The sequence below is a fragment of the Natrix helvetica genome (genome assembly GCF_964273705.1).
Source record: "Natrix helvetica genome assembly, chromosome: 2".
Lineage (NCBI taxonomy): Eukaryota > Metazoa > Chordata > Lepidosauria > Squamata > Natricidae > Natrix > Natrix helvetica.
The window spans coordinates 125,110,920-125,134,827 of NC_138552.1; the positions used below are offsets into that span (position 1 = coordinate 125,110,920).

General features: G+C 41.4%; 1 protein-coding gene across 1 annotated transcript in view; it reads right to left on the minus strand.

Moving 5' to 3' along the window:
* LOC309387391 (cytochrome P450 2C20-like) overlaps positions 1–23,908 on the minus strand; it is a 50,770-nt gene that overhangs the window by 11,232 nt on the left and 15,630 nt on the right. The window contains exons 6-12 of the mRNA XM_081943864.1: positions 22,714–22,858; positions 21,033–21,217; positions 18,417–18,558; positions 17,595–17,769; positions 3,112–3,220; positions 1,382–1,544; positions 167–316 (exon numbers count right to left, since the gene is read on the minus strand). Of these exons, the coding sequence (XP_081799990.1) occupies positions 167–316; positions 1,382–1,544; positions 3,112–3,220; positions 17,595–17,769; positions 18,417–18,558; positions 21,033–21,217; positions 22,714–22,858 (1,069 nt within the window). The remainder of the gene's footprint in view (positions 1–166; positions 317–1,381; positions 1,545–3,111; positions 3,221–17,594; positions 17,770–18,416; positions 18,559–21,032; positions 21,218–22,713; positions 22,859–23,908) is intronic.

Consider the following 23,908-nt stretch of genomic DNA (forward strand, 5'->3'; position numbering starts at 1 on the left):
GAAACTGATAGCCAGTGCTGGAGAACATGGAGATATTGGGCAAAAGAATATTAAATAGGATCTGAGTGTTGGAGGAACTTTGCAACTTGGCAACTTAGAGGTAGACTGTTAACTTTTCTGCAATAAATCTGTGAAAGTTTAGCTCCAGAAGGAAACATCAACTCACCTTCATAAGATTCAAATGCCTTTATCAGGACCCTGCACTCTTCTAATATTTTATCCTCTATAGTCTTCTTGCCCATTCCATAGTCCCGTAGTGCAGATATGGTAAAGCGGCGCATCACTTTCCAATTCTCCCCATGAGAAAAAAGGATACCTAAAGAGAAAGTCCAAGACTAAACGACATATTTTGTTCTGACCCAGGCTTTCTTAAAAAGCATGAAGCAGAGTTTTGGTCCCGGCAAAATTTCTTTTATTTACACGACTGTGAATTCCTTTCATTCACAGTCAGCAAGGCTTGGCAAACAGTCTTTCAGAGGAATATTTATCAACAAGAACCTTATCTGGTTTGGCAAGCTGCCAGATAACTAGTTTCCAAATGCAGTGGAAAGGCAACACTTAGCACATAGTGTCTTATAATCACAAACAGAACTTTCCACTTTTGAAATGACTGAAGAAATGAATTGTTTCCTGCAAAAGCCCATTTCCCATTCGCTCCATTTTTGTTTCCTATTGGAGGGGCCAATCACGTCGTAGGTGTAGCTTTACTCCCAAGTCAACCCTACTTTCTTAGTTGTTCTCGTCTTCTGGCAGCTCTGCGCATGTACACATTGGGAACAGGCTCCAGCTGTTCCTCTACCTCACTGCTGTCTAGCTCCCTCTCTGCCACCAATGCAGAGCCCTCTTCTGAGCTTTCCTCAGCCCCCAGGTCTGGCCCATGTTCCTCCCCAACCTCCTTACTGTCTGACTCTGCTGCCAGCTCCACTGGCCACTGGTGGGCCACAACACATTTGTACTATGCCATTGTATTGAAGAGAATGTTTATGGCAGTTGTTTTTTCAGTGTACAGAGTTGGAAAGTTAGTGTGGGAAATGCAAGTTTAATGTGAAGCTTCTTTGTAACTCAGAAAATTACAAACATTCTCTTATTTACAAACTCTGTTTTTTCAACCATCCGGTGTAGAGACCAAATTGTCCAAGGGTGGTTGAAAGAAATCAGGAAAGGTATAGGTTAAAACTTTGCAGAATTGACTTCAATTCTCTTTCTCTCCTTTTTAGTCTTATCTTAGGCAGTCACGGTCTTAGTTTCTATCTTGTCTCCTATGTTCTCCAACAGAAACCTCCTATGCCATCTCCATACTAACTTTTTTTTTAATGTTCCACAACTCTGGACAGATATTGACCAGGTATACCACCTGATACATAGAATGAGAAAAGCTTACCAAAGCCCTCATTGATTTCATCAGAAAGCTGGATATTTGGCCTCTCTGCAAATGCATCAGCATGATTCACAAGAGCTTCCTTCACTGTTTTGTATCCAGCCAATACCACCATTTTCTGGAATCCCAGTTGAATCCTGAAGACTGGGCCATATACTTTTGACAACTAGAATTGAACACAAAGAGGAAAAAATGGAAGATCACCCTGAAAACCCTTTATGCAGAGTAACAGACATCAGATGCACTCATGTTGCATAGATATAAGAATAAAATCATGTTCTCTTTTTTAAAGTTTGAAAGCAATCTTGTGTGCTGCATTTGCTGTTCATAAGATTGCAAACTGAAACTAGGACAAGGAGTGACATGTTTATGAAAATACCTGTTCAATAGTAAAAGTTTTGTTTTGTTCATAAACGTTTCCATCCAGAGATTGTTTGTTGTACACTGAAAGAGCTCTATATATTTGAGAGAGCTGTGGATTCAGTTTAGTCCTTTGTAGACTACTATAACTGACTTGAAATGTTTATTTATTTTTTATTTATTGCAACTGGGGCAATAAAAATCAAATGAGTTAATTTTGTATCTTTTTGCTTTCATCTAATGGTTTTCTACCCCAAATCATAAGAAGGCGAAAGGAGACAATATATCAACGTTGGTTAAAATTCTAATAATTTCTGTTTTCAATACAGCAAGCATATTTGGCTTTCAAAATAACCTTCCTTTTAGATAGATAAGGTGGTGGGAGAGAGTGGAACTGGAATAATGTGATCCTTCACTGCCCGAGAGAATCATTATTCCAGAAATGGAGATATCACCACAAACCCAAATGCATCAGCAGTCATTGTGGTTAAAATTTCAACTTTTAGTCTAAAAGAAAATTTTTCATATTACCTATAATGGGGAGAACAAAAAGCCATTCCCTTCCATACCAATGAAGGCTTATTTATTTAATTGTAATGGCAACATCAATTGAAGGGTGGACTCAAAGAAGAAAACGTTCTTTTTCATGTTTCATCAACATTATCCTGATTCAGATACTTTACTGAATCAGCAATCCAAGGATAAAATCAAGAACCATAAACAGTCTGTGTTTATTTCAGACATTTAATAGTTAAATTTATAAACATCAAATGGATCGATCAGCAGTGCAGATCAGTATTGTGTTCCACCATATCCATAACATCTCAATACCTTGCATCTTTCTGAGTTTGCTGAACTTTTAACAGACATGATGAAACCATCTAGTCAAATTGCCATGGAAAGGCCTTCTGCTAATAACCAACATAGAAAAAAAAAGAATGTTGACTATTTGTTGCTGCCCTTGTTCATTTCTAATGGCCATAAATATATTTTAATGTGTTTCTTCCCCATTCCCTCCCAGAGATCTCTTTCCCCAAATCATAGTATTCCTAATGTAGGAACCAGGTAAATTTTTAATACATTGTAAGACTGTGGAGCAATCTTATTTTACCACCTCTTGCAATTCACTAAAATTAGAAAAACATATTAATCCCACCCATCCCCTAAAAAAACAACCAAAAGCCTCTATCAATTTATCTGTTCATTGATAGGATTATGTCCACAAAACGAATATAAGTTTGCCAAGATCTTGTAATTCTATGCATACTATAGCACAGTTACAATCACTATTGAACAATAACAAAAAATCAGAATATCTCCAAAATTTCTTGATCCAATTTTGCCTTGTTAGTTTAGTTGCTTTTAGTCATTACCTTTAGCATTGTTCTGTGTGGTCTTTTCATATCCATAATAAGAAGATTTCCAAGCAAAGGTAAAATTCTTGGTGTTGGTGGAAGATTTTTGGAGTTGTTATTCCAGGAACTGTTCATTTTCAAAAGGAATATAGTCAGAAGAATAACGAAGATTGATATAGTAACAAGTTGACTCCAATCCATTTTCTTTCAATAAATACTTTCTATAGTATTTAAAATGAAAAATGCAATACAATTTGGTCAAATATAATTCCTCCGCAATATAATGTCTGCACAAATACCTAAAAATGTTGCACTACCAAGGAGATAATTTAAATATCTATCCAGTGAATCATTATCTTTCCTGTCTGATGCAATTTTTTTCTTTAATTTGTAAAAGAATTACCATATTTTTGGGAGTATAAGATGCTCTGCCTCCCAGCAATTTGCCTCCTTGCAACAAACAGTAAAACAGTATAGATAATATACACTGTTCATTGTGATTTTTATGCATGTGCGCCTGACCCATAGAAATAGCAAAGAATTGGAGAAATGTACATTATGGCAGTATATTTATGCCAGAAAGTTTTCTTAAATGTAGTCACACTAACTCCTCCCAATTATTTAAATAGCTCTACTCCAAACAAGACTAAGTCAGGGTCTAATTAGACAACAGGACACTGTTACATTTCAGACTATTCTTGTACAGAAGCTGTTAAAATTGATGTGGCTTTCTGGAAGTATATTATATTCTCTGCTATTTAAAGCTTCTTCATTTTGTTAAATTGCCTAGAACAATAATAAAGCAGTCTTTAGAAAATAAGTCTAATAATGACGTTGCATCACATGCATAACATTATGGGTGTGGGCGTAGCCACACCCGTGCACGACCCTCCGTGCACGACCCTCCCTGCACTCCCCCCGCTTTTCACACCCAATCCAAAAAAGATTAGCCATCACTGGCATTGCCTATTGCCACCTCCGCAAGCCCCATTTTCCCCGTTTGCTGCAAGGAGGTAAATTGTTCGGACTCGGAGGCAGAGGCCAAAGGGTGGGGGCCGGTGGGCTACATTCAGTATATAAGATGTACCCAAATTTTTACCCTCTTTTAGGGGGGAAAGGTGCATTTTATACTCCAAAAAATATGGTACTTTGTAATTGAGATGGTTGATATCTTCTCCAAATAAAAAAGTTCACCTAGTCCAGTGATGGCAAAGCTTTTTTGGCTGCTGTGCCAAAAGTGGAGCGAGCATAGGGGGGTTGTGCGCCGGCATGCCACACCCATAATGCTATGCATGCCCCCCCAGCACATGCACGCAATCAGTGACCCCCCTTTTTTGCTATGTTTTTTTGCCTTCTCCAGGCTCCAGAGGTTAGAAGCCTGGGGAGGGTGAAAACAGCCTCCCTGCCACCCTGGACACCTTCCGGAGGCCTCAGGAGCTTCCCTGAAGGCTCTGGAGGGCAAAAAATAGACCAAACCTGGAGGTTTGGGAATGGTGACTTCCAATTTGTTTGTGGGGCCGATTTGTGACCTCCAGAGCCTTCAGGAGGCTTTCCTGAGGTCTCCAGAAGGTGAAAATTGGCCCTACGACAAACCATTAGTCACCATTCCTGAATTTCCGGGTTCCCCAAGGGCCAATTTTCGACCTCTGGAGCCTTCAGGGGCCTTCAGGAGGCTTCCCTGAAGGGTCTGAAGGGCAAAAACTGGCCCTACGAGCAAACTGGAAGTCCGCTCCTGAACATCCAGATTGTCCATAGGGTCATTTTTTTGCTCTTTGGAGACTTCAGGGAAGCTTCCGGAGGGCAAAAAACAACCTCAAAAGAAGGCTGAAGTTTTGATTTTGCCCTGACAAATGGTTCCACGTGGCATGCCATAGGTTTGCCATCATGAACCTAGTCATTTGGGCCATATGTAAGCCAATGTCCAAGATTGTTGTCAATGTTTATTTGCTGAGTAAAGGGAATGTTGTGGAATTCATGGGTAATTATTGAATTTCATTATTGAATCTTCTTGTGGAATATTTTTGAAAATGCATTAACACTGATTTTGATCCAATTAAATTTTCATGTGCCATGTCCATTGTCCCAAGGCTTCAACTTCTTGACCATCCAATTCTCTAGGCCACGGCTTTACTTCCCAGTTGTTCTGGATAAGACATTTGTCTCCCTTCTCAAGAAGGAGCACCATCACCATAGGTATCACTTTGTCTACCAACTGCTTATTTTTCCCTGCAGATGGATCTCAACCTCAACTTCAAATATCTCCTTGGAAATGTCAAGAGAATCTTAAATCAGAAAATATAATTGTATCGCTGATATTGAAATCTGAAGATTGTCATAGCTTTACAAAACCTAAGGCATAAGGCAAGAGTATTCCAAAACATGACTGTCAAGGTTTGCTTGGCTATATCAACACAGGGAGCATATCACTTCTCTTTATCCATTATTGAACGGCGCCTATAATTTGAAAGTTTTTTGTAGTTTTCAAGATTTGTTTCCATTATCTCATATGGATGAAAAGGCATGTCCATGTTCGCCGAGAGAAATATAGCAGATATGGTACAAAAGTTGAAGTATCTGTCTCAGCTTAAAAAAAATAGTACAGCCACCTGAGAGCCAATTGAAAATTTTGATTCCCTTTTCTATGTTTAGCAAGCATTGAATTCACTTGGAATTCGGAACTGGAAGATCAGGGGCTAAGACCTCAGGGCTTCATTCCAGCTATATGAGCGCCTGGCACAATAAAAATCACATGAGCAGCTAAGAGCTGAATTGTCTAGCACAGTGATGGCGAACCTTTTTCGCCTCGGGTGCCAAAAGCACATATGTGCGCGCTATCACACAAACCTGAGTGCCGACCCACATAACTTAATGCCCCCCCTCACCTGTGTGGACCGCGCATTTTTGTGCAAGGCTTCCTCGCCACTCCCTGCTCTGGCTGCTTCCCCTTGGATAACACCCAGTGAGGGGAGAAGTTGCTCTGCCACAAACTGGCAGAGATTGGGGTGGGGGTGGGGGGATGCTCAAGTGTGCTCCTGTGTCAAAAAACCTTCCCTTATCATTCTCCTGTGTAAAGATTGGGCCCTTTTTACTATGGCAGGTGTGAGTCCAGTTGCTAAATTCTCCCCTTCTATTAAAGAGGATCCTGGGCACTACAGTCAATAGACAAATGAGGAAGGGAGCTGCTGGCACAGGGGAAAGAAAAGCATCAAGAAAAGAAGAAAAAGCAGCTTTTTCCCCTCAAGGTGGCTGCTCTGTTTCCCCCCCTCCCCTGTGCTAGCATAGAGGATCCTGCCTGGTTGCTGCAATCCAAAGAGAAAGGAGGAAGAGAGCAATCTGCATGAGGGAAAGACAAGCAACAAGGAAAGAAGAAAAAGCAGCTTTTTTCCCTCAAGGTGGCTGCTCTGTTGCCCTTTTCTCCATTTCAGCACCACTCCATGGAGCCTGCCCCACCCCCCATCGCCCAGGTCCTCGCTTCTCCCAAGCATTTCTTTGCCTATTTAATTTCCCCTCCGTAGCATTTTTCCATCGTGTTTCTTGCCGTTTTGGACAGGAAAACAAAGTTTGTGGGACTAAAAAAAACTCCTTTCAATCAATCAATTCCAACTTTGCGAGATCTCTTCCCCCCCCCCCCCGCCCCAAGTTGTAATTAATTGAAGTTTTGTTTTAGTCCCACAAACCTTGTTTCTCTGCACACGCTGGCAAGAAATGCGATGGAGCTGGAAATCAGGTAGGCAAAGAAATGTTTGGGAGAAGCAAGGACCTGGGCGATGGTGGGTGGGGCAACCTCGATGCCCTAGCACTGAAATGGAGAAAAGGGCAACAGCAGCCACGTTGAGTGAAAGAAGCCTCTTTCCTTGCCGCTTGTCTTCTCCCCCTCCCCCCTGCTGGCAACTCTCATTTCCCTGCGGATTCAAGCGATCGGGCAGGATCCTTTTTAGTAGCAGGGGAGGGAGGGGGGAACAGAGCAGCCAGCACGAGTGAAAGAAGCCTCTTGCCACTTGTCTTCCCCCCGTTCCGGCAGCTCTCTCCTCATTTCTGGTTTGCATTGGGCTGTTTTTCGCCCTTTGGAGGCTTCAGGGAATCCTCCGGAGATTTTAAAAAAAACTATCGAAAAATCAGCTGGCCAGCGGGCGCATGCGCACTGGAGCTGACAGGGCAATGCCTCGCGTGCCCTCAGAAATGGCTCTGCGTGCTGCCTGTGGCACGCATGCCATAGGTTCGCCATCACGGGTCTAGCAGGTTGGCTGACCAACCTATGGAATCCTATGGTCCATTAATCATGGGTTGTGGTCAATGTCCTGCCTTCTTGTTTGTTCAGCAAAATGATAACATCTCTCTCTCTCTCCCTCTCCCTCTCCCTCCCCTTCTAAAAAGCCCCACTACTAATTCCTAGCTTATGTTGTAGCCTAAACAGGTTGTTTTATTATGACGATTATCCTAAAGTCTTCATCAGAAAAAGTAGACAGGAGGAGTCTGCTGTGCTTTTCTTTATCAGTCCATTTTCTTCACTATCATTTCTGAACTGGGGTGTTCTCTGAAAACCAAACAGCTATAATGGGTACAATTATGAATAATGTAGTATTCAGACATGAATTGAGTAATGCTTGCATGAAAAATCTAAATCTGGAAGCAACTTGCACCATTTACCTAAAATTATCTTTTGAATCCCTTACCCTTAGTGTAATTGCTTTTTATTTCCTATCTTGCTGTCATGGCAAGCTCAGACTCACAAGGGACAATGAGGAGATAGGTCCTCTAGTGGCTGCTGAAGAAACCATGGCCTGAGGAGTTACACACAGATGAGGTGGGGCTGTCTGGTAAGCAGCAGGCACAGCTGCCACGAGTCCCTGAAGATTAGGAGTCTGAGCTATCCTCATCTTCAGGACTCACCCTTTGAAGAGCAGAGCAGAACAGAGTCACTCTGCAGGGCTCCTCTTCCATTTAAGAAAGAATTAATAATTGCCTATCAAGAAACAGCAAGCTCAAACCTCTCTGTGGATGACTGGCTTCATTCATCCATTCAATGTACCTTAATTCCTGTTTTGAAACCTCATGACTTTTACTCTAGATCTGCCAGCTGATTACTTTTTTGCAATGTTTGGATTGATTTGTATGTGCAATGCCTTGGGGATGTCTCCTCGTACATCACCTCTCAGGTTTCCAGGTTTTTCTTGAGAGCTGTGACCATTAGAGGAGAGAGCTGTAACCTCCCTTAGTTGGGCTTTTGGTGACTGGCTGCTGTGTCTCTTTTGTACTGTTCATGTTTGGTCTGTGACTGTAAATAAAGTATTATTATAAAACTCCCTCTTAACATACATACTTTTAAGGTCACCTTCAGACCAGGGGTGGATTTCAAAAGTTTTTACTACCTATTCTGTGGGCATGGCCTATTTGTGGGCATGGCTTGGCAGTCATGTGACCAGGTGGGCCTGGCCAACTTGTAAAATGTGATGAAACTCGCTTAACAATGCTCTTGCTTAGCAACCAAAATTTTGGGTTCAATCGTGGTCATAAGTTCTTTTTCTTTTTCTTTCTTTGTTTCTTTCTTTCTTTTTCTTTCTTCCTTCTTTCTCTTCCTTTCTCTCTCTTTCTCTTTCTCTTTCCATCTTTCTCTCTTTTTTCTCTCTTCCTTCCTTCCCTTCTCTCTTACTCTTTCTCTTTCTTTCTCTCCCCCCTCTCTCTGTCACACACACATCCCTTCCAGTTATATTTGTAGATGTATTCTATGAACTAAAATCGATGCCCAACAAATCCTCCCTCTCTCCCCCTGATTTTTCTCCATGGAAAGCAAGGTGGCTGTCAAAGAGAACGAAGCGCGGACTCTTCTTTCAACAGCTGAGAAAGGAAGAGAAGCGGGGGCCTTACTGCTCACCACCACCAGCCTTGCGGCTTGCCGGCTGCATCCCCACCTGACCTGCTTAGTTGGGTGGCTGGTCGGGAAAACAGCAAAGGGGCAAGCGCCAGCCAGCATCCCTGCCTCCTTCCTCCAAGAGCTGCCACAGCTCTCAGAGGAAGGAGGCAGGGATGCTAGCTGGCACTCACTTCCCTCACCACTCACCACCACCAGCCCCGCAGGATGGAGCATTACCTGCCCCCACTCTGCCGGCCAGCTGCAGCTTAGCCTGCTTAGCTGGCTGGCTGGCTGGGAAAGCAGTGAGGGGGCATGTGGCAGTGAGCAGTAAGGGAAGCGAGCACCAGCCAGCATCCCTATGTCCTTCTTCTGAGAGCAGCAGCGGGGGAAACTGAGGCTTATTTGCCAGTCTCCCAGCTGATCCATCCCCTTTACACACACGCCTCATGCCATGGCAAGTGCAGGGTGTGTGTGTTTGTGTGTGTGATGTGCCTGCCTTCCATGGCGTGCCCACCAGGTCACCCGCTGAGCAGCAGAGAAATCAGGCTTCAGCAAAAGGTAAAAAAGCCATTTGAAATTAGCCCTCTCTGCCGCTCTGCTAAAAAGGCGGGAACTGTGGCCAGGAGATAACAGGATGATGAAACATATTCGGTTAACCCCCAGAGCAGGAAGAGGCTGAATTGGGGGCTCTGTGAGTTGGTTTGTAGGACAAGGATGGCTGTGATCATAGAATTTGTTGCCTGTCAGTTTTAGTTCATAGAATATATCTACAAATATAACTGGAAGGGATGTGTGTGAGAGAGACGGGAGAGAGAGAGAGAGAGAAAGAGAAAGAGTAAGAGAGAAAGGAAGGATGGAAGGGAGAGAGAGAGAAAAAAGAGAGAAAAAGAAAGAGAAAGAGAGAGAAAGAAAGGAAGAGAAAGAACTTATGACCACAATTGAACCCAAAATTTTGGTTGCTAAGCAAGAGAATGAAGCATGACCACCAAGCCACAGCCACAAAATGGGCCACGACCACAAAATAGGTAGTAAAATATTTTGAAATCCACCCCTGGGAGAGGGAGAGGAGAAGGCTGCCCCTAGCACAGCGGTTCTCAAATAGTGGGGCGCGCCCCCCTGGGGGGGCGCAAGGCTCCGTAAAGGGGGGCGCGAAGGCTCCCTTTCCATCTGGGTGCAACGGCGGCGAAGGCGTGGGCGAGGCATAATATATGCCGCCTGGAAGTGGCAGCACTTCGGACTGTGGATTTTCATTGGAGCCCCGGGCTGGAGCTGTGCAAGAAGCCTGCTCGGGCGGCGGTGGGAGGGAGGGAAGCATGGGACCGCCCGTCTTTGCCACCGCGTAGCTCGCCTCCCCACCAGCAGCTCCACCGCTAGCATTCCGTCTGGAAGCTCCACCGCAACAGCCGCTGTTGGGGAAGGGACAAAGGGGCGGTGGTCGCCCGATCTTGCCACCGCCACCCCTTCGCCCCTGGTAACGGCGACTGTTGTGCTGCTGCTTCCAGCTGGGATGCTGGAGGAGCTGCTGGCAGGGAGGGAGGGAAGAAGGGCAGAAGGGAGGTGGAAGGAAGGAAAGAAAAGCAGACACACCGGAGGGAAAGAGGAAAGAAGGCAAGCAGGCAGGAAGGAGGCAGAAGGAAGGAGGGAAGAATGGAACTGGAAGGGAGGCAGGGAAGGAGGGAGGGAGAAAGGAAGGATAGGATGATAGGGAAAGAGGAAAGAAGGCAGGCAGGCAGAAGGGAGGGAGGTGCAAGGAAGGAAGGAAGCATAGATAAGCAGGAGGGAAAGAAGGCAGGCAGGCAGGAGGAAAGAGGAAGGAGGGAACTGGAAGGGAGGCAGGGAAGGAGGGAGGGAGAAAGGAAGGATAGGAGGATAGGGAAAGAGGAAAGAAGGCAGGCAGGCAGAAGGGAGGGAGGTGCAAGGAAGGAAGGAAGCATAGATAAGCAGGAGGGAAAGAAGGCAGGCAGGCAGGAGGAAAGAGGAAGGAGGGAACTGGAAGGGAGGCAGGGAAGGAGGGAGGGAGAAAGGAAGGATAGGAGGATAGGGAAAGAGGAAAGAAGGCAGGCAGGCAGAAGGGAGGGAGGTGCAAGGAAGGAAGGAAGCATAGATAAGCAGGAGGGAAAGAAGGCAGGCAGGCAGGGGGAAAGAGGAAGGAGGGAACTGGAAGGGAGGCAGGAAGGAAGGGAAGGAGGAAGGGAGGGTGGAAGGAAGGATAGACAAGTAAGAGGGAAAGAGGAAAGAAAGCATGTGACTACGGTGGGAGACGAGGAAAGACCGGTGTGCTATGTTATGCAGAGGTGTACTTATAACAATTTTATAGACAAATGATACTATTTACAGTCGCGCGGGGGGGGGGGGTGCGAAATGTTTTCTTCTTCCTAGGGGGGGCATGACAGAAAATAATTGAGAAGCACTGCCCTAGCAGAAGCTCAGCTTTCTCCTCCGTCTCTCCTGATTTCTCCCTATGGGAAGCAAGGCAGCTGTCAAAGAGAACGAAGCACAGGTCTTCTTCCAACAGCCAAGGCCTCTGCTCCATTCTTTCCTTGGCTGTTGGAAGAAGTGCCCGCGCCTTGCTTCCCATGGGGAGAAATCAGCAGGAGAGAGAGAGAGGAGAAGGCTGTCCCTAGCAGAACCTTGGCTTTCTCCTTTTTCTCTCCCCCCGATTTCTCCCCAGGGCAAGCAAGGCAGCTCTCAAAGAGAATGAAGCATGGGCTCTTTTCCAACAGCCGAGGCCTCCATTCCTCTTCCTTCCTCAGCTGTTTCTTTCTTTCGTGGGTAAGGGGTGTGACCAGACCGCTACCAGTCCGGTACGCCAGATTTTCACTACCTCTTCTGGCGTACCATACCGGGAGGAATCCACCTCTATTTCAGACCCATAAAATTCTACCAAGCTCCAATTAACTCATTAAATTTAGATCACTACCTCTGAGTTACCATCATAGAATAATGTTTTCTTCTTGTATACATGTTTTTTTAAACCCTAAATTTCCTTAAGCTAAGACATCTTTTTTCTTCAACTTTCGCTTAACATAGATACTTTTAAATACACTGTCAGCGTTCCAAATATCATGCAGAATTAAATCATTGTCCAAGGCAAATTAGTCCTAAAAGGAACAAAATTACAGGCCTGACATACACTTTCAATAACATTTTACAAACTTTATGAATTAGTTAAGCATTATATAAAGGAAAAAATACAAACTTTATATTAAGATTCAATTACAAATATGAAACCGATAAAAATCCATCCTAATTCCAATTTACTCATGAAGTTAAAATCACTCCTTCTAGCTTGTGTTCATAGAATAAGATATGTTTCTTCTCTGGAATGTTTGTCAAGTAGTTATAAGCTTCTCTTTTTCTCAAAGATTTCCCAACCTTGTTAAGGTCCACGAGGAACATTATTTGTCCTTTAAAAGTTGCAGATTTCCTAGGAGCATAGTTGTGTTAGGAGAAATTTATAGTTAAACCATCATAATAAAAGTTGGTCACAATTGTGTAGTTACATTAAAGCATGTTGCTTGAGGACATGAATATATATTTATATTGTGACTCCAGTGCCATCAAGAAAAGAATATATATTTATATTGTGACTCCAATGACAGAACAGGAAAATTGGGTGTGGGTGTGCAAGTTCTATATAAATGATGACTGAATCTACTTTGGTAGATGGTATACAAAAGTTCAGAAAATGTCATCATAATTATACAATATATTTCATAAATGAAGGTAATATTGTCAGTGTTCCAAATAGCATCCAAAATTAAATCAAAGTCCAAGGCGAAGTATAACTCAAAGTTCCAATTTATTAAGATAGTCATGTTGGCACATCTGGGAACACCTGAATCTGAAAGCTTCCCGGTTTTCCACACCCAGTTGAAAGTTCAAGATCCTGCCCCCACTCCCACAAGTCCATTACATGGTCCAATCTTCTACTGCCATGCTGACAGAATAATATATGGGTTAACATAACAGAATTACCATATTTTTGGGGGTATAAGATGCACCCTTTTCCCTCAAAAAGGAGGCTGAAAATCTGGGTGCATCTTATACACTGAATACAGCATTTTTGGCCTCCTGAAACCCTGCCCCTTCACGAAAATGGCCGTGCATAGCTTGTAGGAGCTTTCAGAGAACTCCTGGAGGCTGGAAAGGACAGAAATGGGCAAAAAACGGGTTGTTTTTGCTCAATTTCCCCCCCCCCCCCTAGTCCCAGGAGCACTCTATAAGCTTCCTAATGCCCTTTTTGATAAAAAAAGGTAATGAGATTTTGTGGAACTCACACTCGACAACTTTGCATATAGTTTGGCAGCCAGAAGTTATTCCAGGACTTGCCGTACCAGCTTCACATGTTCTTCCAGGGTTTCAGAGAAGATCAGGATGTCATCAAGATAAATAAGCACTCCACAGTGCAGGTGCTCATGTAGCTCATTTATGTACTGCATGAAGACTGTGGGTGCACCTTGTAGCCCAAATGGCATGACTTTGAATTGAAAGCTGCCAAGGGGGCAGTTAAAGGCAGTCTTCCACTCATCTCCCTCTCTGATTCATATGCAGTAATATGCCTCTCTCAGGTCCAGCTTGGTGAACACCTTGCCTTTAGCCAAGTGGTTCAACATATCTTTCATGAGGGGGAGAGGATAGGTATTCTTCACACATACTGCGTTCAAGGCTCACAAATCAATACAGAGATGAACACCGCCATCTTTCTTTTCTCCGAAGAGCATTGGAGCCACTACTTTCAACTTCGCTGGTTCAATAAAGCCCCACTTCAAATTGATGTTGATGTACTTCCTCAATTCAACCATCTCCTTGGGAGTCATGGAGTACATTTTCGGTTTTGGTAGGGTAGCCCCAGGTTTAAATTCTATTGTGCAATCTGTGGGCCAGTGAGGGGGAAGATAGTTACAATTTTCCTCACTGAAAACCTCTGCCAAACCTCCCAGCATTTTTGGGTACTTGTTGGATCCCTGGGGGTTTTGTATATGCTGCAGGTGCTGCAGGTTCTGGGTTCTTGAGTTCAATCATCCCTGGGTGGCCCTTTGGCTCCACTGGTGGTAGCGGCCCAAATCCGATAATCAATTTCCTAATGCCATCTTCCCACTTTATCATACCACTTGTCCAGCTATGCAAACCCCAAGATAATTAATTCTGGCATCTTTGGAGCCACAATGAATCTGAGGAACTCATAGTGGCAGCCTATTTGTACCAGTTCAGTCACTAGCGTGGCCGGAGTCCCCCCAATTAGCATTCCATCTACCTGCTCAGACTGAATGGGATGGGCTAGAGGTCTTGTGCGTACACCTAGTTGCTTTACAATCAACATGCTGATTAAGCATCGGGTGCAGCCGGTGTCCACAACTGCTTCAACTTCCACTTCAACCCCAGTTTCAGGTACTTGGAGCTTGGCTTGGATGGCGAGGGGATAGACAAGTGTACTCACCATCGGGTTGTCTACACTATTCTCTTCCTCTGAGGTTTCCCCATTGGTTGGACTTTTCATCACTTTAGGTTGGGGATCAGCTTTCTGAGCTTCTTGACCCAGATGACTCTTTTCTGATGGCTTCCAGGGTCTTCTCTTTACCGTGCTGGCAGTTGGTGCGTTTGTGAGATTGGGGCTGGAGCCAGGCATTCTGATGCTCTTTGGCCAGATTGACAGCAATGCTGGCATTTTATTGCTCCCTCCCCCTGGGGGAAGGAACCCAGTTGCATCTCTAAACTTAGGAGCCACCTCATCACAATGCTCCACTATCCATCCTGCAGCTTTCCCCCAATTGATCCCTTCTGTCATTGTCGAGATTATTTCTCTGTCAGAAGCTGGGGTAAGAGCCTGTTGGGACATTGCAGGTGGGACTGGAAGGTTGGACTCAGTGGGAGGGTTCAATCCCCAGGTTGGCCCCTGCCCAGTTATCTGACATGGTGCCATCTGCTGAGGGAAGGCAGGCACCCACTGGCATCTCTCCCATCCATGACCTGGGAAGAAAGCCCATCCCTTTGGTGCTTGATTCACAGGCTACAGCCCAAACATCAGTGGCTGGCTAGGGGGAAATGTGGGTCAAGCCCCTTTTTGCTGGCTGGATTGATCTCCCCATGTTGGTGGCCAAACAGGCAGCCACTTTTATCTCTCCCATCCATGACCTGGGAAGGAAGCCCACTCCAGTGGTGCTTGATTCACAGGCTGCAACCAAACATTGGTGGCTGGCTAGGGGGAGATGTTGCCCAAGCTCCATTCTGCTGGCTGGATTGATTTCCCCATGTTGATGGGGCATCTGTCTGCAGCTCACCTGCAGGGTGATGGGTCATTCCATTTGTCGCTGTATGGAAGGAGTAAAAATCTCCACTCCAGTGCGTTGTAGAGCCTCTGCTAGGGAAGGAGAATGTGGGGTGATCCAGGGCCCATTAAGGTGGTCCTGAGCTAATGCAAGGGTTGATTTCACTCATATTCGGCTGCACAAGTTGGTCTGGGAGGCTCCAATCATCTGGTCGGCTACTGGGTGATTGTTTTTGTCTTCTCCAGCCGTGTGTCGAAACATCCCTTTCAACCCCCTCTGGCTCAGACAGCATTTTTCCAGATATCATAAATCTCCAGATTTCCTCCTCCACAGCTTCCCTTACAACTTTGGAATGTTTGCAGATTTTGTCAGCACAGAGAAGCAACCCGTTATCTGCTCCCATTCCCATGGACTCTATCTTCATCTTTGCTGATATTTTACGCTGACCCAGGTCAGGTCAGTGATGGGAGTCAGCATCCCTCCCAGCACCCACTGCAGCGGTAGCTGGTGAAGTATTTTAAGGGAGATTCAGGTTAATGTCAGGGTTCCAAATAACATCCAAAATTAAATCAGAGTCCAAGGCAAAATATTGCTCAAAGTTCCAATTTATTAAGAGAGTCATGTTGGCACATCTGGGAAAACCTGAATCTGAAAGCTTCCCGGTTTTCCCCAACCAGTTGAAAGTTCAAGGTCCTGCCCTCCCCTGCCCACAAGCCCATCACATGGTCCAATCTTCCACTGCCATGCTGACAGATACACCCATCCAGTTCCGGTCAAGTGCAGAGGTGTAGAGACAAAGGATGACTTTGGATTCTAGAAAGGAATTTTATTTTGACAACATCATATTCTATTCCTTGCTATTCCCCCTCCCAATTCCCCACTAATGAAACAGCATAGTAGAATAGAAGATTAGTGTGGCAGGCCAAAGATCCCCAAAACAATTGGCTGAAGACCTGACAAATATTGCTGCTCAGATAGAGGTGTCAATGTTGGGAATGAGTCCAATTTTCTTGAACATTTGGGAACCAGTTTTCTTCTTGGAAATAGATGTTCACACCTTTCCCAATAAAAAGTAAAATATATTTTATCTATACAGCTGGGACTTCAATGCTTTGTCCAAATCAGATCTTTATTGGTTTTCATCTGAACACATACAGTAGATTTAGCTGCAAACAGGGTTTTTAATGCTTTAAAAACAAGTGTAAATTATACAAAAACAAGAGAGCAGCTTTTTTTTATTGTCCCTGTGTAGTGGTTGATATAACAACTAAAGACCAATTCTGATGTATCCTTTGTCTGCTACTAATAGTACTACTCATTTGGGAACTGGCTTTTCTTCTTGGAAATTGATGATCATACATTCCAATGTAAAAAATAAATGTGAATGTTTGCTACTATGAATTTTGATATATCCTTGTCTGATCTACTGATCTTATGGGATTCAGATATGTGGTATTCTTAACATTTAAGAGACAATAGATAGATAGATAGATAGATAGATAGATAGATAGATAGATAGATAGATAGATAGATAGATAGATAGATATAGATAGATCAATAGATCGATAGATAGATAGAGATAGATATGCAGTAGATATAGATAAAGATATGTGGTTGTATGTATGTATGTATGTGTGTGTGTGTGTGTGTGTGTGTGTATATATAGATAGATAGATAGATAGATAGATAGATAGATAGATAGATATAGATATAGATATAGATATAGATATAGATATAGATATATAGATATATAGATATATAGATATATAGATATATAGATATATAGATATATAGATATATAGATATATAGATATATAGATATATAGATATATAGATATATAGATATATAGATATATAGATATAGATATTTTCGTAGATTTTCACGGGTGTAGGTATGCTGGTTTTGTTGTATTCGGGTCTTTTCCCGTGTAAAGTTGAGATTGTCTTTGCAACGTTTCGGCAGGATCGCACCTGCCATCTTCAAGCATGGGCTCACAGCCCACATTTTGAGCCCATGCTTGAAGATGGCAGGTGCGATCCTGCCGAAACGTTGCAAAGACAATCTCAACTTTACACGGGAAAAGACCCGAATACAACAAAAACAGCATATATATATTTATTTATTTATCAGTACAATTACAACATATATATATATATATATATATATATATATATATATATATATATATATATATATATATATATATATATATATATATATATATATATATATATATATATATATATATATATCAGCAAAAGATCATATTGAAAACTAGATGTTGCAGTGGGGAGGGGGGGGAGGCTCCAAGAGAGACAGGTACAACTGAGCAATTCAGACTCATGAGTCTCTGAATATCCCTAGTTTTTAGAAATGTGGTAGAGCACATAACATGTAAGTTTTGGGAGGTGTTGTAAATCCAACTGCACGGGTCACGTCCAGGTCTTCTTTTGATAATCCAGGAGCTGGCTGGAGGGTGAATCTCTGCAGAAGACTAGTAAAGTACATGAATATTTCTGTTTTGGCAAGGATCTCACCTGGACATACTCTCTGACCTGTAACAAGGAGTAGAGAACAGATGATTTGGGTTTATTAGTTTTGCTAATAGTATTTTATTTCACCTTCACATATCATATTGGTCTGAGAGTTCACTGTAAAATTCAGAATAACAAATCCAACCCAAGAAGACAGGTTAGAATGTAGCAAGATCATGCTGACTAATGTTATCGAAGAATAATGCAAATTCTGAAAGACTGATGTACTGCCACTGAAAATACTCCTATAATTTGTCTGCAAAATTGAAGTATATCATGAATTGCCTTACAGTGCTGAAACAGCAGGTGTAAATATTTCTGTTTCCCAGAGTGATTATTTATTTAAAAAATCTTAGGATGCCACACCAATGAAATTAAAAGTAGAGATGTTCACATGTACATGATGGACACTCCAATGCCTGTGGCTAAATATTTTTCTAAACTGTGATCATATAAATTTAATAAATTATTATTATTATTATTATTATTATTACTATTATTATCACATTCTTCACCGGAAATTTCTAAGTAAGGAGTGATCTGGAAAAATAACAGCTAAAAAACTATTGCTATTAACTTTTACTCCTACTAGTCACTTTAGGAGATTTTAATCAAGGAGAAAAGCTGAATATTATTTTAATATAATTTACAGTAAAAGTAGCTGCTACCTGCAGAGAAAGGCATGAATGCATTTCTTTTTACAAATTTTCCTTCGGTGTTGAGAAAATGTTCAGGGTAGAAGTCATGAGGTTTCTCCCACTGAGATTCATCATGGAGCACAGAAGTCAGCAAGGGAACAACTTGGGTGCCCTATAAAGAGAAAGCAATGGGTGATTTAGAAATCAAAATCATACATAATCCACCAAATTATTGAATAATGTTGAGATTTTCTTTTTGTTTTTAATAAAAAAATTATTTTCAGACAGACACAAACATACAACACATATAACATAAAAGCCTCTTCAACTACACACAGTGTGTTGATTGGTTACAAAGTTTTTCTGTGTCCTTTCCGTAGTCATCACTTGAATTTTATCAAAATTCACATATTGACAATCAAGATATCTTTATATACATTGTTCTTATGCTTCCTCCTATTCTAAGTCATTCAATCATTTTAGCATTGATAACATTCTCTAATAATTTCCAATGCCATGTTTTTTCCCATTATTAGTATCATCAATCTAATATACATGTATACAAATTGTTATAATTATTAAACATTCATTAAGCCTAGCTATTATTACATCCTTTCAACATAAGGCATATTAAGTTTGAAGTAAATTTATATTATGACATTTTATTACATCATCCTGAAATCATCCAATGATATTACAACTTTATATTCTATTCTATATAGGCTTGTTTATCTTTTATAAAAAGGCTTTTCAACCTCATCTCCATAATCCTCACTTACAGTATTGTAAAAAATTTCATATTATCAATTTAGTATATATAAATGCTTTGTTATCATTATTAATCATTTATTTGACTATAGCTATTATTATGTTGTACATAGCACTCAACATTTAACTACATTTAACTAAAATTTATTGTGACATTTCATTTCATCATCCTGTATCCTTCCAGAGATAGTGTAGTCCAATATCTCTTGCCATTTGTAAATTCTGTATTCTAAGTGTTTTCTTGATCAGTCTTATGTGGACTTCTCTTAAGAACTTGTTGTTCATTGCATGTTTTATAAGAATTCGAAGCCCTCTATCTGCTCTTTTTATCAGATTAACTTTTGTTATCATTAGTGCTTCTGCAGAGATTACTCTCATTATTTCAGATCAAAGCTTTCTCTTTCCTTCAAAGGAACACCTGTATCAACAAAATGTTTTCCACTGAGCCTTTCAGTAAACAAAGCTTATAGCTTTATCACATATTGCCAAGCTTCTAGCCACTAGATGGCAGTGTTACCTCTTTTCCTTCTGTTTTTGTCTCTCTTTGTAAACACCAATTTCCAAGAGAGGAAAAGAAGAGTGCAAAAATTATGCTCCGTCTAAGCTTTACGAGAGAAGAAGCTTTTAATCCACGAATACAAAAAATGGAGAAAGTATAGAGGAAGAAGGAAAAAAAGAGACCAGTCCAGTTTAAAAGTAAGAGGCACTTGTAAAGAAAAGATAACAAGATTGTCTTAAACCAGATGTCAGCGTTCCAAATACCATGCAAAAGTAAATCAGAGTCCAGAACAGAATCATCCTTAAAGTTCCAATTTAATAATACAGGCATGTTGGCATTATGCTATGAAATTTCAACTCTAATGTACATCCTATGGGTTCACCCAGTTGAAAGTTCATATCTATCCCCACACCCTATAATTCATCACATGTTCCAATCATCATCTTCCACCCTGGCATCTACACCCCTCTGCTTCTGGTCAGGTGTCGAGGTGCGGAGACAAAAGATGACCTTGAGCTTCTAGGAAGAATCATAACAATACATTCCATAATTCTACTCCTTTCTATTCCCCCCTCCCAACTACTACACTAATGAAACACATAGGAAATTATAAGAAAGTGTTGCAGGCCAAAGATTCTTAAAGGAACCTCTGCAGGCCTGACACCAGAGTTAATTCGCCGCTTATTTTCTTCTGTCTTCAATTTTATTTTAAATTCCAATTCTTTTGGGTTTCCCACATTTTCAATGTGATTCACAGAGGCATTAATCTGCCCAATCAACTACACTGGACTGTATACAGAGATTTTTGAATTCTTGAACTACATTGTCCCTTTGTTTCTGTTTGCAGCCATAAAATGGACTTATAAAATATTTTTCTGCTGCACTGCAAATGACAAAAAATCATTTCAGATATAAACAGCTCTGAGTTCTATAGTTCTTAACCTTAGGGTGCTAATATGCAATAGAAAGCCTCTTAATCCAAGGAAACTTCAAAAATTAAGACTTCAAAATATTCATTCTTGTGCTTATTCTTCATGGATAAAGGAGTCCTTACAAAGCAGATTCTCATATGTTACTTGTGGATGACAAAACTAAAAGGGTCAATACATACATTATTCTATGAGAATGCATTAGGATCTATGAGAAACACTAATATAGCTCTCCCATGCAATATACATCCTACTCTATCTGTTCGCAAGGTTGTGACTCCATACAGTTTGAATAAAATCAAATATGCCAGATTACTATATTCCTAAAATTAATAGAGTCTGTGGCAAAAGATTTACGAAAGCTTTTGAAGACTGTTTATTGTTGCACTGTAATAAATGGACTGAATGTAACTAGCTAGGAAGAGAAAGAGATCAATACAGATACATCACCTTTGCAATGAAATAGCCCTTAAAGGTAACATCCACTGTAGTTGCATGTGGCAAGTTTAAGGGAATTACATCAGCATATCTTTGAACTTCATGGACTACAGCATTTGTGTATGGCATTTTTGTTCGGTGTTCGGCTCTTGGTTGAGAATATCCAACAACATTTGTTATTTCTTCTTGGACCTTTTCTGAGATAATAAACAGTAACATCCAGTAAGATAATCTCATTGTGTTGGTTATTGTACTAACGCTTGGAAATATTAAATTGAGATAACATTCACTAATTCAAATTAAAGAACATACATGGAGAAAAAAAATAACAGAAGCTTTGATTTTATATATGATTGTTGTGCTTTTACACATAATACTGTGATACATCAGACAGATATACCTTGCCAGAATTGCACTCATCTCTGAACTTAACAAATGGGACCCAGAAAACCACTTCCTGGCAAGGCAGCCTCGGCATCCACTTCCTCCACATCCAGCCCAACGACTCAACAGACAAAAATTTCATCATTCTTACAACAAAAAGAGACCGGAGAGAGTTCAAAGGACTTATCTGTTACCCAAATGTTTCAGGCTCTTATTAAGGGACAAGATGAATTGAAAAAAGAGGTGGCAGACTTTAAAGAACAGCTCAGAGATGTACAGCAGCAAACAGAAAATAAACAGAGAATTGGTGTGCTGGATGAGGGCATGGTTGGGCTGAGGGAGGAGGTGAAGGCAACTCAGAAGGGGAATAGAGAATTGGAAAATTTCATGGTAAAGATGGAATTTGAAAGAATGTACCTTTTTCTCAGATTCCAGAACCTACCGGAGACAGAAGATGAAGATCTTAAGGATACTATGTGTACAACCGTAGCAGAATATATTAACAGAGATAAAGAACAGTTGTGGTGGGATATGGACCTGGTTTACAGGATCAATTCAGAATATGCCAGAACACATAATGTTCCAAGGGAAGTACATGTTAAATTTCTCAGGAAGACCATGAGGGATGAGGTTTTGGAGGCCCAAAGGGGGGGACCACTAAAATATAAAGATAAAGAAATTGCCATTCTTAAACAAATTCGGAAAAAAAAATAAGAGATAAGAGGAGGAAGTATTCCTCCTTATCAAAGAAATTATATAACAAAGGAGTTTGGTTTAGATGGTTATTGCCAGAAGGAATGTTGATCTTCTGGGAGGGAAACAGAATTAGAATCAATACAGTTGTGGAGGCAGAGACCTTCATGAAAAAACATTGTGCCCTCCTAGAGGACGAAATCATAAGAGGTGGTGAAAAAGGTGACAATACACAAGATATGAGGGAGGGAGGGGCTGTGGCTCTGCCAGAGGACGGGGGGGGAGGGAGCAATATTGAAAAGACTCAGGTTACAAAAATAAATGTATTTGAAATATCATTGTAATTGTTGATATACTAGAAAGTGGCAAAGGAGATGATTGAACTCATGGTTGATACAATGTATAACAAGATGCTGTTTCTGCTTATCTTTTATCTTTTGTTTTTTCTCTGTAAAAGTGTGAGATTTGGAGAGATTTCTACCTTCAGCACGATGTAGCTGCCAAAAATTTTTGTATATCCACCTACCCTTTCCTATAAATGTTTAAAAACCAATAAAATTCTTTTTTTAAAAAAGATAGCAAAATAATGGAAGCTGTCAAATTGTAAAGCACTTACTCTGAATTAAAGGGTACTTCATCATTAGAGTAAAGGCCCAAAATAGAGTGCTTGATATTGTTTCCACACCAGCCACAAATAGATTTGTCACAGACTCTTCTAGATTTTTATGGTGGAAATACCCATTGTTCTGGGTCTTTCTTTCCTAAAGTAAAAAAAAAGAGCCTGCTTTTAAAATTGGTGTTAAAAGGGTACACTCCTAGGCACATTGCAAAGAATGTGCAGCCTTCTCTACAGCAATCTCTAGTTGCACCTATAGAAATCAGCAACTTTCTATCCAGATATCTTTTTTAAAAAGCCAGATTTCCACTCTTCCTCAGTGTAAATCTGACTTGTGCAAAAGGTACTTAAATGGCCTGAACTAGTAGCATGCAAAATGTTTTAAGCTTTGAAGTATTCCATCTTGAGTTCAAAATGTTCTGACTTTACCAGTTTTTCAACCATTCTGAAAATGTTCCAAACTGAGATCAGTCTGGGTTTGCAATCACTTGTATTTGCTGGTGAACTTTCTATCAGCCAAGGTTTAGACCTGAATAACAATAGGTAATTTTGTCTGCTGGTCATTAAGATTGAATGGATATTACCTATTGACAGAAACTTCACAGGACTCTGCAAATATGGCATTCTCAATACAGGTGAAGTTTCTGTTCTAAAATGCTCTGGTTTAAATTCTATTTGATACTGTCATCCCCACTTGCTACACATTTTATAAATAATTATTCACATGATAGTTATTATTCAGGAGGTTACAACTCTACACACTCTGAGAGTTTTTTAAATCTTCAGTTCCATAACCATCATTGGAAAATATTAATTCTACGCCTTCTCTGAGTGTGTATGAGAGAGTATGTGTGTGTAAGTGAGTGAGTATATCAGTTTCAGTAGGTGGATCAGTGACGTCTGGTGAGGTTTATGGCTGGTGAGGCTGGTGATGTCATCAGGAAGGCGGGGAATGGGACCACGTGTGCTGTAGGCTGAGACTGCCTCAGCCTCCAGCACATGTGATCCCATTCTCCGCCTTCCTGAACGCGCTCCGCAGGCTCGCGCTCCTCGATCCCCAACAGCAGCTGCTTTCAGTGCTTTTCTGTGCATCTGGCATTTAGGACATCCGGCTATCTACCTAAATGCCAGACACACAGAAAAGCACTTCACCTCCAAGCCACTTCGTCTTGATGACGTCACCAACATTGCTGCT